Source organism: Lupinus angustifolius, chromosome LG05, assembly GCF_001865875.1.
Source record: "Lupinus angustifolius cultivar Tanjil chromosome LG05, LupAngTanjil_v1.0, whole genome shotgun sequence".
In the NCBI taxonomy this organism is placed as follows: Eukaryota; Viridiplantae; Streptophyta; class Magnoliopsida; order Fabales; family Fabaceae; genus Lupinus; species Lupinus angustifolius.
The window spans coordinates 1,312,639-1,328,051 of NC_032013.1; the positions used below are offsets into that span (position 1 = coordinate 1,312,639).

Consider the following 15,413-nt stretch of genomic DNA (forward strand, 5'->3'; position numbering starts at 1 on the left):
CTTGTTTTATATATATATATATATATATATATATATGAGAATCATAAGATTTAAGATTTTAGGAGATATTTCACCAATCATAAGGAAATTCTAACATACGCATGTAACATGAGTTCTTGATTATATGGCAAAAAAATATCATTTTGTGCAAATGCAAGAATAACTTGCTAACTATGAGTATTAATTACTCTTATATTACCACACTCATGCATAGAATTAGAATATATTTTTTGTGTTGTTGTATTTTATATTACAATTTTTTCGTCTTTATCACAATGTACAATATAAGGTGATAGAAGTGGTTAATGTATTGGTGGTAGTTACTTATAATTATATGAGAAGTGTGAAACATACATATTAATATTTATTAGGTGTCAAATTTTTATTGGAATGTGAGAGTTAGCTTTTGAAATATATAATCAAAATATCTTTAGTCGTACCAAAAAAAATGAATTAGTTGATCATTATTATTTAGAAAAACAAATGATTTTATTAAAAGATTTAATAAACTCATTTTCGTTTTAGTGAATTTTATCCATCATATTTGTTATTTACATTTAATCATGTGAGGCTCAAATATAATATAAACAAATAATGTTGTACTAATTATATATAAATTTTTACCAACTTATTATCTTATATACCAATAGGTGTTGGTTCAAGTGGTATATGTTTGAATCCCTTCTCGGGTTCAAGTCTTGTGGATGGAAAAAATGTTCGCTGAGAGAGTTAGCCCACGTAACTATGAATGTTCCCGGCTTGAACATGATTGCTTCTAATACAAGGATCATGTGCGAGGATACACGTGGTAAGCAAAAAAAACTCATTATCTTATGCATTAGAGGGTACATGTTACACAAATAATAAAAGGTGGTGTGTTTTGCCATATTCTGATCCGACATTGTAGTTGTTGGATATTTAACCAATACCAACTTTGTCTCTCCCTCTCTTTTTATGTTCTTTGTTTCCTCATACACTTTTTCCTTGTTGCATGGAAGGATAAGCCATATTCATCTATTGCAACAACAAAAAATGTAATAAATCAATGCTTTGTCTTTTTATTCAATATTCTACCTGCAAAATTTACCTCCAACAATGGCACTTACATTTCTCTTTTCATATATAACAAATAAAATGTTTTTACTTTTGTTTTCTTTATAAAGATGTTAATAAAAAAAAGTGTTATGGTATTACAAAAACCATGCAAACCTCAATATCTCAATGATGATGTTTAATATTTTTATATTTTGTTGCCTTTTCAATGTTTGTTTGTGAACTATGCATAGCTTGTTCTATCATGATTTTGTGTTCTATTATAAATATTGTTAATATCATTATTATATGTTTCCCTTCATTGAATATCATATACCTTTTATGAATTCCTCTTTGCTTTGTTTTAATGAAGATTTCTGGTATATGTATACTTGCATAGTTGCATTCTTATACTTTTATTGCATATATACACCTATATCTACATGCATTTAACATGGACACATTGAATTACATCAATCAATTGCAAATTTCTATCATCTTGTCTAATTTTTTGTAGACCCTTTGCCCTTCTCTTCATCAACTTTTTTTGTTTTTGTTTCGTTTTTTAATGAGACTTTGATACCCGAAAATCATCTTCTCACCTTATGTATAAGGAACTAATCACTTTCGGGGTGTGTGGCTCTCAAGAATCAAACTTTAGACCTTTTGGTCATTCTAGGAATCTAGTGAGACCTTACACGACTAGACCAACGCCTTGTTAGTTGTGTAGGGAAAATCGAAAATGTATTTTCTAAGGGAAAGGTGCTTTAGCCTATAATTCTCAGGATATTAACTTTGAATAGTTGCTTGTTAGATAAGCATTAAGGTTATGCCTTGCATCTCAAGGTATCATCACTTGATGGTTTCTATGTATAAAAATCATGTTTATGGAATCATATTTCTGCATAGAATACATGTCTAGATCTTAATTGATCGACTTCGGAGTTCAGATTTCTCTATTTGAAGGTCATGTTCTAAGTTCTTCAACATTGTATATATTGACACTTCACCTATCTTGAATCATTTTTGGAGTTAACTATTTCTTCAATGTAGTTCAATCAGTTCATTTTGTTTGCTAACACTTCTTTGATTTAATTTCTGTTATGTTTGATAACTTAGCAGATTCGTTGTGCGACTCAAACTTCTTACGAAGTCGATTTTGAAAAACTGCGATTGCGAGTGTTGCGAACAACTCACAATGGGTGGTTGTGTGTCAGTACCTACCCACCCTATGAACAAACCAAGAAAGTTCCATCGGCGAATTATTAGACGCCGTAGAAAGATCTTGAATCCAGTCCTTGATGGTAGCAAGAATAGGACTAGTGATGCAGAGGCATGTGTAACAGATTATTCTGTTAGTGAATTTGTTCATATGAAGTTGGAGGATGGTTCAACTTCTGAAGTTAGCAATTCAACATTCCATGTTACACAACTTGAATGGCACCATAGTAAATATGATGCAAATGGTATATTCTTGTATTTCCTTAACATGTTCTCTCCTTTGTCTTTTCCTAAGAAACACAAATATTTGGTCAATAAACATGTAAAGAACACATTAAGGATTAAGAAACATATCCTAGTACATGTTTAACATAACTACATTCATCATCATATATAGTAGTTGAGGCCTATGTTTTAGATCAAATATCATAGTAAGTGAAATGAGTGATGTTGATTATGGATAAAGAACTTTAACCTTTCTATTCAAAATTACAAAAATGAGAAAACAAATTAATAGTTATGTCCCAAGATGAAGACTTTAACCTTTCTCATTGACATTTTAACTTCATTGCGTGCAGTAATGTCCCGAAATGAAGCCTACTTTGACTCTGTCAGCATTTTGGAATCTGAATCTGATGATGACTTCACTAGTGTTCATGGAGGTAAGGAATATTACTCGGTCGTTAATAACATGAAAACAATGAATAGCACCCTCTGAATAGAAATTCAAAGGGAAGGGGTTGTTTGTGTGCTAATGTGTGTTGGTACGAGTGGAGCTGAGTCATCTAAGCATGAGATCTGGGTTCGATCTATAGATTCATGCATATGTAGAAAAACACTATTGGTATGAGTCCTCTCTTAGGCACTCAACGGTACTCCGGGATATTAGTCTCTCACCTATCAGGCGGGGAGATACTTTGGGAAATCAAAAAGTTACTTCGAGGGTGTTTCGGAAGAGGGTATAGAGTGATGATTTGAGTTTATCAAAACAGCTTTTGAAAAACTTATGAATGTAGCATATAAAACTGGCTTATGACCTTTCTACAAGCTCTTGTTAACTTATTTCGACAAGCTTACGAAAATAAGCTCTCGAAACGTGTTATTGAAGAAGCGCTTAATTAAGTTGTTAATCCAAACATGCCCTCGATCGTTTTTAACTCTCACCATTCTGATTCTCATTTCTTTCTTTACTTTGTTTACTTGGATTTTGGTTTTATATGCAGATGGTTTTCCATTGGTAAGCAACACAAATGGAAACATCTCAAATGGCCAATTGCTCCAATATGAAAGATCATCATGTATTGTAGATAAAAAAAATCAATATGAAGAATATCATGAAAGTTATATTAAAGTTGATGGAAGTATTTCTGATAGATATAAGGTCAAAGATGAAAATGCATTTGTCTCTATCAGTACACAAAATCTCGGAAAATCGAGATTAGGAATGAACAATGGAAGCTTCAAAGGATTAAAAGAAGAGAATACACTCAAGTCAGGCCTCACTAGATTGCTATCCTCTCTAAGCTTCAATGACAAAACAATAAATGGCCCAAGAAAGAGTCTCCAATCCAATAAAAATCGGTCATCGCTTTTCAAGCTTTCCTTTAAGCGCAGATCATCGTGCGACGTAGAAGACGCCGCAGAACTTTGTAAGTGATAAAGTAATCTAAAGTTCATTCCATAGAATGGAAATAGATTCACATAGTAGATTATGTAACTTAAATGTTTGCATTCTTGTAGTCTAATTTGACAATTAGTGTAGCATACTGAAATAAATTAACTATACCATACTGATTATGCTTCTTTATCTTAATGCAAGGTCAATCGAAACGACATATGTATCGTCCCATAGCCGGACATATAATACCATGTCAGAAAGGAGAAAAGCCATCTTCTGGATGCTGGTCCGAAATCTCGTCTTCAACTTTTAAACTCCGCGGTGAAAACTATTTCAAGTATGCTGTTTCCTTGCTTTCCTGCATTTACATTTGTACAACTTTCTGTTTTCGATGAGGTTATGCGAACATAATTGTCGTCTATTTAATTATTTGTTTTCCAGAGACAAGCGCAAGTTTCCTGCGCCAAATTATAGTCCTTATGTTCCAATTGGTGTTGATCAATTTGTCTGCTCCAAAAAGATACATCACATTGCCCAATACCTTGAACTTCCAAATGTGAAAGCCAATGGCAAACTTCCCCAACTTCTTATTGTAAATATCCAGGTAACTAAGTTTTTTTAACTTACTCGAAAGTCGATATTCATAAATCTTTCGAAATATGTATCGTCATCCGAGATTTGCCATAGCTGATGGTATTTCATTTATCTTATTATCTTCTTATCTTCTTACATATATTTATATGCATATGCTTTGTGGCAGTTGCCTACATATCCAGCTGCTATGTTCAACGGTGACGCCGATGGAGAAGGGATGAGCCTTGTACTGTATTTCAAGGTTTCCGAGACTGTTGATGAACACATTTCTACACAGTTTCATGAAAGCATAAAGGTAATTCAATTGCCTACTACTATTTCAATTCATACTACTTTCTGGTAACATTTTTGTTAAAGCAAATAGTGCTTTATAGACCACTTTTCTAGTTTAATCATTCATCATTGTTCTCTACATTTTCAACAATTCTCACCTGAAATTTCTACATCGAGTTTACTCGAGATTTCATACAAAGCTAACATGTTCCGGTGCTAGCATATAGATCTACAACATGTACATAAGATTCTTTGAATGGATTCATATAAGATTAGCATTGGTTTGCTTGTGTCAATGTGAAATGATTGCATCAGTTTAATACTTGATCTATGTTCTCTATATACACTATAGAAATTCGTCGATGATGAGACGGAAAAGGTCAAAGGATTCGCAAAAGAATCGAGTGTTCCTTTCAGAGAAAGATTAAAGATCATGGTAGGACTTGTCAATCCTGAAGATATGAACTTGAGTTCTACCGAAAAAAAGCTAGTAAATGCTTATAACGAAAAACCTGTCCTGTCGCGCCCTCAACACAGCTTTTACAAGGTAAGAACTCACATACATATGTATCATAAATTTGATATTTGCAGCATATAGTTGTCCTGTATTTTCTAATGAAACATACTTATTATCGTCATTCCGAATTAGATTTCGATGTTAAACTGCAATGAACTTTAACGAGCCTATACCTTTGTTCTTAATTTCTAACTTGGTTACTCTATCTCTAATAGGGTCCTAACTACCTTGAGATTGATCTTGACGTTCATCGATTTAGCTACATATCAAGAAAAGGACTTGACGCATTTCGAGATCGGCTGAAAGATGGAATTCTAGATCTAGGACTAACAATTCAGGTATCATGTTATGTCACCCACATTGAACTTCTAAGGTGTAACATTAGGCATCTATGGAATTCTCAATATAAAATTACTCATTTTGGGTAAATTAAAATGTATCATTTGGTACACATTAGAAAACCCCTGAAATATGATCGACATATCAATTATAGAATTTCCGTCATGTTCTAATATGTCTACCAAACGCTATCTTAAGCTCGCTACGACATTTTTATTAGCGTAACTTATCATGTTTCTAAATTTCTAAAAACAGGCTCAAAAGCAAGAAGAACTTCCAGAACAAGTGCTATGCTGCTTAAGATTGAACAAAATTGAGTTTGGTGATAATGGACAAGTACCAAGACTTAAGACCCTTGATGGTGAATGATATAATATTCAACAATACAAACAGAATTATGAGGAAAAGACAGAGTTTAAGGTGTTTTTGTTGGATGCAAAATGTACTTGTCTCCAACTGTAAATAGAAAAGGCATAGAAAAATGATAAGTTATATTTATTCCCAAATAAGGGAAACTATTATTTTATTCAATGTTAAGGATAGTTGATGTAAATATTCTTAAGTACAAAGGATATATAGTATTGTATATAAGATATTTAGTTATATTTCTGTTTATCTATCTACCGGAAATAGCCTCTCAGATTGTATGATAAAGCTGTATATATCTATTTTTACTAGACCCAACTAAGTGAAAACCTCGTGTATTTGGTCGTGCTTTCTGTTTATCTATCTAAACCTATGGGGGAGGAGGATAATGCACCATCATTATGGTTGAAAAAGAGAGAAAACATTTTTTGGCATCAACTTTCATTTGTACTTATATCCAAGTTATACATATGAATTGATGCATGCCATGTGTAAGACTTTAGTTTATGATATAATATGTTATTTGTACATCTAAATTTAATATCTATGCTGTATTTTGATACTTTTAATACATTTATTAATGTTTTTTTCTCTCTTTCCATTCACATCACAAGAAAGAAAAAGGGAGGACATCATACAATCATGGACAATGAGATGTCAAGAAAACACTTAGCTTTATGATTTGGTTGTATCTTTGTGCAACAATTACAATGGTGTAAAGGAAAATTAAAACAAAAATTGATGAATATATTTGTATGGTCTTACATAAATGGTTGAATCAGGTTTCAACTGATTCAGTTGAATAAGGATTTGTGGTCGAAAAACACTATGTTTCTAGCTCGAATTTAGTTTGGTTGAAGTTCATGAATTATTGGATTTGACTCGTCAACTATTTGGTTCATCAAGAGTCTGTGAGTTGTTTAGTTTAACTCATTAGCTCAATTGATTCAGTTCATCAACTCAAATTATAATTATTTATTTAATATATATATAAAATTAAATACTTTTTACATGTATAAATACAATATATATACACGTATATGATTGAGACAACTCATGAATCTAACGAGTCGAATTGTATTTGGCTCAAGTTCGACTCGTTTATTTAATGAACGTAATTTTTAGCTGAAGTTTGACTTTTATTGTTCATGAACCAAGTTTATTTTATTGAGCTATATAATGAATCAAGTTTCGAACGAATACTAAGTTGATATAATATATTGTTGGCCCTAATTGTACATTCTAAAGTGTTTCTGATCTCCACAAGAAATAGAAACTAATAATATGGTTATGGTATAATCATGTTTAAGGGGTTAAATGTCCAATATTTTACTTAAACTTTCACTCTAAAATTAGGTTATTAGGCTTTATATGAATGGGGGAAAAATCTAAAATGCATCAAAGATAAAGATACTGCTTTCATTGATCAATAAAAGACCCTCAGTTATAAGCTCCGGGATAATAATGTTAAGCCCACTATAAGAATTTAAAAATATTACATACAATTTTGTTCAAGGAACAAATAAAAAATACCAACAAAAAAATTTAATTCCTTAAATTTTAAATAAATTAAATATTTTTATGAATAATTATAGATGGAGTAACACAATTTAGTGTGTAAAATCTTATACTTCTAATATGTGACTCAAGTCCCATACCTCACACTAGAACAAATGCAATGTTGCATTTATTTAAAAAGAATGTGTTCATAAATATATATTACTTCAAAATAAACTTATTTGCCCACGTTGGGTATAAAGTATAAAGTATAAACTCAGTTGGGTTTTACTTAAATTGTTAATGATTTGAGTACAAATACATAATTATTTTTATAGTTTGTGTTAGTAAAATAATAACATATTAATAGACTAAGCTGAGAACCATATAAATGAGTTTGATACTATTTCTTGATCAAAAACCTTAAGACATTAAGTCTCTACGTCTTACAATTTATATGCATTTTAACTCATGAACCTACATGCATTTAAATTTATTTGATATTCAGAAATATAGAACTTCATTTACCCACATAGCTTACACTTGAAAATCCTAAGATAATGAAATTCCTTTAAAAATATAACAATTTTTTTAATTTTACACCATCTATTTTGGCCTCATACATGTTCCAAGTTCCAACCTATATTTTAATGTTAAAGCTCCTTATGATAGAAGGGTTTAAACAATTAAGATTGTTGTGATCAAAAGGACAATAGTGGCACCAAAGATGTCAAGAGAGGTTGTCTTTAAATGTGTCCAACAATGGCCAGAATGGTTAAGTCAAGTACCCTTGCATAGGTGAGGGTTACTACACTTCCATATTCATCATTCATTTGTCTGCAAACCACAAAAATGATTTCTAAGTAAGCATGAGGAGTTTAACTTGTAATTCTATTGAACAATGATAACTTTTAAGGCGCATTTGAGTAAACATCGAGGCGAGTTTTGGTAAACAACAACATTTTTCAAGACGTTTCAATGCGCATTTGAGTCAAAAAACAACATTTTTCGAGGCGTGTTTAAGTAAACAACAATATTTTTCAAGGCGCGTTTGAGTAAACGACAACATTTTTCAAGGCGCGTTTGAGTAAACGACAGTATTTTTCAAGACACGTTTGAGTAAACAACAGTATTTTTTCAACAAGCATTTGAGTAAACAACTTAATTAAGTGCTTATCGCTTGCGAACTTACAACCTGTGTATAAGCTCCTTTTAGCTTATTTCATAAGTTTATCTGATAAGCTTATTGATATGATCTAAATGAGTTTCACTCGTTGCATACTTCAAAAACCAACCAAATTGTAGAACTAACTAAGCTATTCAATAGTATACATAAAAATATAAGAAATAGAGAGAAAACTAGTCTGCATAGGAATGATAGGATTAGTGTTAAGGTTCCATCTCAAAACTAATGGTAAACCCATAACTAAAGGGCATCTTTTGACCCATGACAACTGGAAGAAGTTGGGCTCTGACTCTAATACAATGTTAAGATTCCATCTCAAAACCAATTGGCAATGAGAGGAGTAGCCCAACAGGTATTTAAACCATTCTCGAGACAATTAGGTAGGTGATGTGGATTTACTTTCCAACGATTATAAATGGACATGTAGAAAAGTGTTTGGTGTAATCCGACATAGATACATAGATGGATGAACCTAATTGTATAATAGAAAACAGGTGAAAGTTTTTGTTGCACTAACCTCTTCCTAATCTTGATTTACCATGCCTCAGACCATTTTCATTCCAATTTGCACCATATTCTTTGTAGACCTGAAAAATATTTGGCAAGGAAAACAATATGTAACTAGAATGCATAGTTATTTTGGAACATATTAATAAAAATATCATTTTAAGCTATTAGTGAAATTGAAAAACATTATGGAAATTATTGTATGCATATACATAATACATATACACATTGATACATATCAAGTCTTAGTTACTAACTTAACAATGATGTTTTGTGTGATCTAGAGCATTTACCTGTGGATTTAGCAGTTCTGAAGGATCAAAATCCATTTGCACTTTTGGTTGACCATGTTGAGACTGGTGCTTTTGTAGTACATGCCTTGAAGTCGCATCTCGGTGAGCATGATTGTCGTTATATTTTCGTTCTAAAATCGCTTGCCTGGTCAAGTCATATGTGCCTTTCGCAAAGTTCGGATCCAGTGCACTAATTTTGCTTCTTTCCCCGTCTGATAGTGCAGATGATGCATCCGGTTTTCTCCTTTTCGCCCATGTAAAACCGCTAGATCCTGGAGCATGCACGCTTCCTGAATGTACACTATGGCCCTTGCTATTAGCAGCAACGTTCATATTCCGGGAAGCCTCTGACACGGTGTACATTGAATGCTCTTTGTGCATATTCCCTCCTTTTCCCCTCGTAAGATGTCCTTTACCGTCATCCTTATCTGTACTAGCATTTAGAGAAATGTTCTGCATGTCCTTCACAAAGAAGGAAACATAAGTGAATAAAACTAGAAATCTTCACATGATGTTGCATTGGAATGAAAAAAAGAGTACCTCTTTTGAAGCTGTTATATTGAAATCCTTCGGTTCTTGGAAAGATTTATTGCTTCGTCTTTGCTGCCTTCTTGACGTTACAATCTCTCGCGTTTTACCTCCAGTCTTTTTCCTGTAGGCACAGATCTAGACTTCAGTCAAAGAAATTAGAAAACAAAGTTCTCAGTTTTATTGGAAGCTATAATCAGTTAGATTATCCATTTTAAGGTAGTTTTCGGCATACATGTCAAAATCGGACTAAATGTATTTGGCGTATTCTACAGAGACTGAAAATTAGAACATTTCGGTTCCTAGGAAAGAGGTCGAAACAAAGAAAACAGAATAGAACATCATATTCCGTGTTGTTCTGTCCTCCTATGTGCACCATACACTACCTAAATAACTTGCTTGGTTGAGATAACCAAATCTGGACTTGATTTATGGTTTAAATGGACATTCAAAACCATAAAGAGGATATAAAATTATACGCAATGATAAGCTATGCAAAGATCAAAATTTACACTCGAATTCTGCTGTCATGTTAAGGCCCGGAATAAGTTTAGTTCCATAAGCACGACATATAATATCAAAGAGCAGGATTCAGTGATAGGACTCAAAGCTGGAGAGAAATTGAAGTATATAAATAGCTATCCCCATGACAAGTTTTTCCGAATATAAGAGACCACAAAAGTTTACCTGGATTCATCTCCCCGATTTTTAGCATCCATTTCTTTACTAGGTGAGTACTTTGGCAGGTTTGATGGACTACATGCATATGGCATGGAGTTGAAATACTACAAAAGTGTATGCCATTGAAAAAATCAGAAAACAAACTTAGTTATACGCAATCGAATAACACAGTGCAAACATCATAATAGCTTAACTTCTATAGAATAACAGTTAAAACTCATTCTTTAACATAGTATAACCATAAAGACAGAATCCTTGTGAAAAAGAAGTACAAACAATATAAATAATAAATATAATGAACAAAACTCAATGGAATTTACCTCAGACATTAGAGCAGAGGAAGCAGTTCCACGCTTGTAGGGATCGATGGACAGAAAAGTCTCAAGCAAGCTTACAGCTGTTTCGGGAAACTCTTCGCACCTTTCCCGGATAGAGCTTTCATAAGTAGTCTGAGGTTTAAACATTGTTGCATGAGGAAGCTTAAATTTTTTCCAGTACTCATCAGATGGAGTACCACAAAGCTTAAAAATTTTGTGCAGTTGTTCAACCTGTAGGGTCAAGAAGAATATACATCACATTACGGCGCAAAAGTAAATTTGAGAATTCGGGTAACGAATGAACAAAATTTATAGTGCTTACTTTATCTTGACTTCAATGCATGCTTTTTTAGTTAATAATTAACATCAGCATGGTATTTTTATCTAGTAAATTCAGATGCAGCTGAAAATTTTAAAGGCAATTCAAGCACATAATTTTTCTTTGAACTATATACACAATAGTTTCATTATGTTACAAACCAATGACTTCGCAGTCTGAAACGTATGGAGAAACTTTCACTAGTAAAAATGTAACGATAAAAATCGCAGTGAGACTGTAATAAAATGTTTTTCTGATTAATAAATGATAAATGATGACATTTGTGCATTATGATGAAAGATTACCTCAGTTCTCCCCTTAAGGATAGGCTTTCCTAGATAAAGTTCTGCGAATACACAGCCTACGCTCCACAGATCCACCGATACTCCATAACTGGTTGATCCCATCAAGAGCTCGGGAGGGCGATACCATAGAGTCACTACACGACTGGTTAAAGGATGCTTGTTATTTGGGCTAATCGTATTAGCTAATCCGAAATCTCCTATCTTGAGAACACCTTCATTATTCACTAAGATATTTGATACTTTAATATCGCGATGCATAATACCGCGTACGTGACAATGCTCAATTCCACTTAATAACTGCCTCATGTAACATTTTATCTGTAGGGGAAAGCAGAAAACAGAAATGTAACACTAACATGTAATAGTGTACTAACTTCAGAAGCTACACTACATAACTTTCATTCGAAAATGCATAGGATACTTATAGTAACTTCCGAAATAGTTCTCCACAACTTTCATAACTTACAATGTTGATATTTCTTCCCTATTTTATCCAATATAGAAAAATTTATCAGAAATGAGATGCAGACATACCTGTGAGTCAGTGAACGTGATGTCAGAGCGCGATACTAGGCCGGCAAGGTCATGCTCCATGTATTCGAATACGAGGTATATGCTGTTTGATAATCTGGAAGTAATGATACCCTCCAATTTCATGATGTTTGGATGGTCAAGTCTTCGAAGAATTGTTATTTCTCTTGCCATGAACCTAATGCTCTCGGGTTGTAAATTGTCGAACCGCACCTTCTTCAATGCAAACATCCTCCCGCTTTCAACTTCGCGTGCTTGGAACACACTGCTATAGGTACCTTGTCCAATCTATAAAAATGGAAGAATTTAATATAAAAAATATTCATTTGAAAAATGTTGACAAGATCATAAAACATTTACAGTTTAAACCATACAATTAATCATTGTAGAGTAAAAAATTATACTTTCAGGCTACGAATTTGATCACACTAATCTTAGCTTTTAGCTTGCTCAACTCAATCATGTACAAGCTTGTTGCTTGATCAATTCAGGTTCACCTATCTTATTTCTCTTCAACCTTACTTAGAATCCTGCAATGAAATAGGTCTATATACCTAGAAAAGTACCTTTTCCAACTTTTGAAAAGAATCAGCTTTTAGAGGGATCCATCCTTGAATAGCTTCTGCTGCAGAAGCTGTTAACCATGATGGCCACCCTGCAGCATTTTGTTCTGCATCCACATACCTATGATGTGAGAATCCAATCCTAAAACTGAAAGAGCCATTACTTTTCTTTGAGTTATTCTTCTTCAACTTCTTTTCCTCTGAATGAGTCCTTGAACCAGAATTACCATGATGATGATGACCACTCTCTACAATTGTTCCAGCAACACTATGATGATCAGCAACAACGGGCGGCGAATAAACTTTCGCAACCGCATTCTTAGAGTTAATGCAACCCATTTCAATCCTTAAAACTTGTTTTTTTTATGCAAAATAGAAACTGCTGAATAAGGATGAATGAATGATGATTGCAGGGGAAAATGAAAATATTTTCAGTTTTCCCCTACATCATTCAGCACCCTCCAATGCGGTTGCTGAAACCAAAATGGAAAAAATTCAGAAAAGAAGAATAAGAAAAGGAAAATGAACACAACCCAGAAACAAAAGCATTTGGAAAATCATAAAAAATGAAACTTTGTTGTGTAAAAAAAACATAACCAACACCTGTTTTTTTCTCTCTCTCTCTCTCTTCTCCCCTATTTTCTCTCCAATCTTTTTTCCAAAGTTGGGATGCAAGATCCTCGGAGATTGGAAGGTTGAGGATTTTGTTCAAGCCCGAAATGGAAGGAAGAATGAATTGTGGGTCCAAATTGGTTCATGTTTTTTTGTTGTGTTGCAGAAAAATATAGAAAGAGGTGTAATGTAACTATTTGATTTGGAAATTGTGTAATGATTGATTTGTTTTTGTTGTTTTCATGTGTACTTAGGTTGTACTTGGTGGAACTGGTTGGATTAACAGCTTCATCTCATGCACAAGTTGGAATGTGTAATGTAGCATTTGAATTTGACACATGTTTTTTTTTTGTTTCTCACGTGTATCCTCGCCCTGGAGGTAATCTTGTCCGAGCCGGAACATTCACATATGTACAATGGGCTAACTCTCTCAGCGGACATTTTTATATCCACAAGACTCAAACCCGAAACTTTGCTTAAGGGAAATCAAGCATGTATTACTTGAACCAACACTTGACATGTTGTAACATGTCTAGAAAAAAACAAAACAAAAATAATGAAATTATATATTTTTAATTGTGATAACATCTTTTTAGTCATGTGGATAAGGTTTGAGATAACAAATTGATATTACTATTTTAGTTAACTTTCGTAAATGTTTGTGACCAACCCATTCGATTGGATGACATTCTCTCATGTAATAGAATTCAAATCTTCTATATCAAACGTTTTCTATATATTTATATCAATCTAACGATGTTTTGTCAAAAGTCTAAATGTGTTAGTATAACAATTAATGAGAAATTAAATGACGAGTGTTATTTATTATTAGGCAAAATCCAATTGCATTGATATATAGACATATAAAATTTTTGGTATAAAGTATTTGGGTTCTAGGTAACAATATTAAAAATCATAAGCTCAATATACAAAAGTGAGATACTGAGATATGATATCTCAGCTAATGTCTCATACAATGTTTTATTCTTAGACATGATATATTTTCATTTATGCGAAACAACATATTGAACAAGATATGAGATATCATATTTCAGTTTCATTAAGAAAATGTATTATCAATAGAAGTTTCATTAATAATCATTCAAATACATTAAAACAAACATAAATGTATTATCAATAGAAGTTGAATAATCCAATCAACCTTTATTAATGATAGCTTCTCATTTTAAATAATCATAATGTTTCAACACATGAAAGTGAAGCACTTCATTATTATTAAACTCTTAAAAGTACTTTAAGAATCATTTAATATTTTTTATAAATAAATATTGTTTATGAAATATTTAAATTTTATTCACATTTCATTAAATTATAGATTTAATACGTATATACTGATAATGTAAGTGTTTTTTACAATGTCAACAAATTATCCATCATTGATTTATTAATTATCATTGATTCTCAAATAAAAGTAATACAAATCAACGATGAATGATGTGCTAACAGTGTAAAAAAATTACACCACCAGTGCACATATTTTAAACTCTAAATGAGTTTAAAATCTGTGCACTGACAGTGTAAAGTTTTTTACACTGTCAGCATATAATCTACCATTGATTTGTATTATTTTTGTTTAAGAGTCAATGGTGATTAACAAATCAATTATGGATGATTTACTGACATTTTAAAAAGACTTACAATGTTAATGTATACATATTAAATCCTAAACTAAAAAGACAATGTCATATCATTTATAATGATTGCATGTCTTGTATTAGAGTGCAAATCAATATAAGTAAGTGAAGTCATTCATATCCTTTTCCAACACCAAAGAACAACAATGATATATAAGACAATAATCCTGAAGGAGACAAAGCTTGATAAGCAACACACCAAGTTGACCAACAATTTTCAAATCATGCAAAATGCCCCAAATGTCAACTTTTAATAGTAGTAACAATTACAGTCTTAATATGAAAACTCTCTAAAAAGGTTCTATTAGATTGTACGAGTAAGGATAACTACTACAAAAAATAAAGAAAAACATAATATGATAAGACATTTTTATCCTTTTAAATATAATGAAATAATATTTTTATCATTAGAACTTAAAAGTATAAGTAAAATCAAATACTCATATCTCCATTAATAGA

The 15,413-nt window shown here is 32.2% G+C and overlaps 2 protein-coding genes across 3 annotated transcripts; one reads left to right on the top strand and one right to left on the bottom strand.

Moving 5' to 3' along the window:
- Positions 931 to 6,076, top strand: LOC109347357. Its single transcript, XM_019587149.1, has 10 exons — positions 931 to 1,034; positions 2,155 to 2,498; positions 2,832 to 2,915; positions 3,477 to 3,902; positions 4,073 to 4,208; positions 4,313 to 4,475; positions 4,632 to 4,760; positions 5,091 to 5,285; positions 5,471 to 5,593; positions 5,850 to 6,076. The coding sequence occupies exons 1-10, from the start codon at positions 955 to 957 to the stop codon at positions 5,961 to 5,963; spliced, it is 1,794 nt and encodes a 597-aa protein (XP_019442694.1). The 5' UTR covers positions 931 to 954; the 3' UTR covers positions 5,964 to 6,076.
- On the bottom strand, positions 8,001 to 13,412 carry LOC109347355 (probable serine/threonine-protein kinase At1g54610). Of its 2 annotated transcripts, none has more exons than XM_019587148.1 (9): positions 12,691 to 13,412; positions 12,128 to 12,412; positions 11,594 to 11,911; positions 10,973 to 11,200; positions 10,659 to 10,756; positions 9,984 to 10,095; positions 9,444 to 9,896; positions 9,161 to 9,230; positions 8,001 to 8,294 (listed from the first exon to the last, which is right to left on the bottom strand). In XM_019587148.1, the coding sequence occupies exons 1-9, from the start codon at positions 13,024 to 13,026 to the stop codon at positions 8,287 to 8,289; spliced, it is 1,908 nt and encodes a 635-aa protein (XP_019442693.1). In that variant the 5' UTR covers positions 13,027 to 13,412; the 3' UTR covers positions 8,001 to 8,286. The 2 variants fall into 2 exon arrangements, with proteins under 2 accessions (XP_019442693.1, XP_019442692.1); XM_019587147.1 differs by having other exon boundaries at positions 9,444 to 9,905.

Bases quoted from the DNA above. Each gene is read 5' to 3' on its own strand.
- LOC109347355 (XM_019587147.1), bottom strand. From the start codon at position 13,026: ATGGGTTGCATTAACTCTAAGAATGCGGTTGCGAAAGTTTATTCGCCG. The intron at 12,413-12,690 runs GTACTTTTCTAG...CCATTTTTATAG, and splicing joins CTTTTCAAAAGTTGGAAAAG to ATTGGACAAGGTACCTATAG. The intron at 9,231-9,443 runs GTAAATGCTCTA...AATATTTTTCAG, and splicing joins CAGAACTGCTAAATCCACAG to GTCTACAAAGAATATGGTGC.
- LOC109347357 (XM_019587149.1), top strand. From the start codon at position 955: ATGTTCTTTGTTTCCTCATACACTTTTTCCTTGTTGCATGGAAGGATA. The intron at 4,209-4,312 runs GTATGCTGTTTC...TTTGTTTTCCAG, and splicing joins CGCGGTGAAAACTATTTCAA to AGACAAGCGCAAGTTTCCTG. The intron at 4,476-4,631 runs GTAACTAAGTTT...GCTTTGTGGCAG, and splicing joins TTCTTATTGTAAATATCCAG to TTGCCTACATATCCAGCTGC.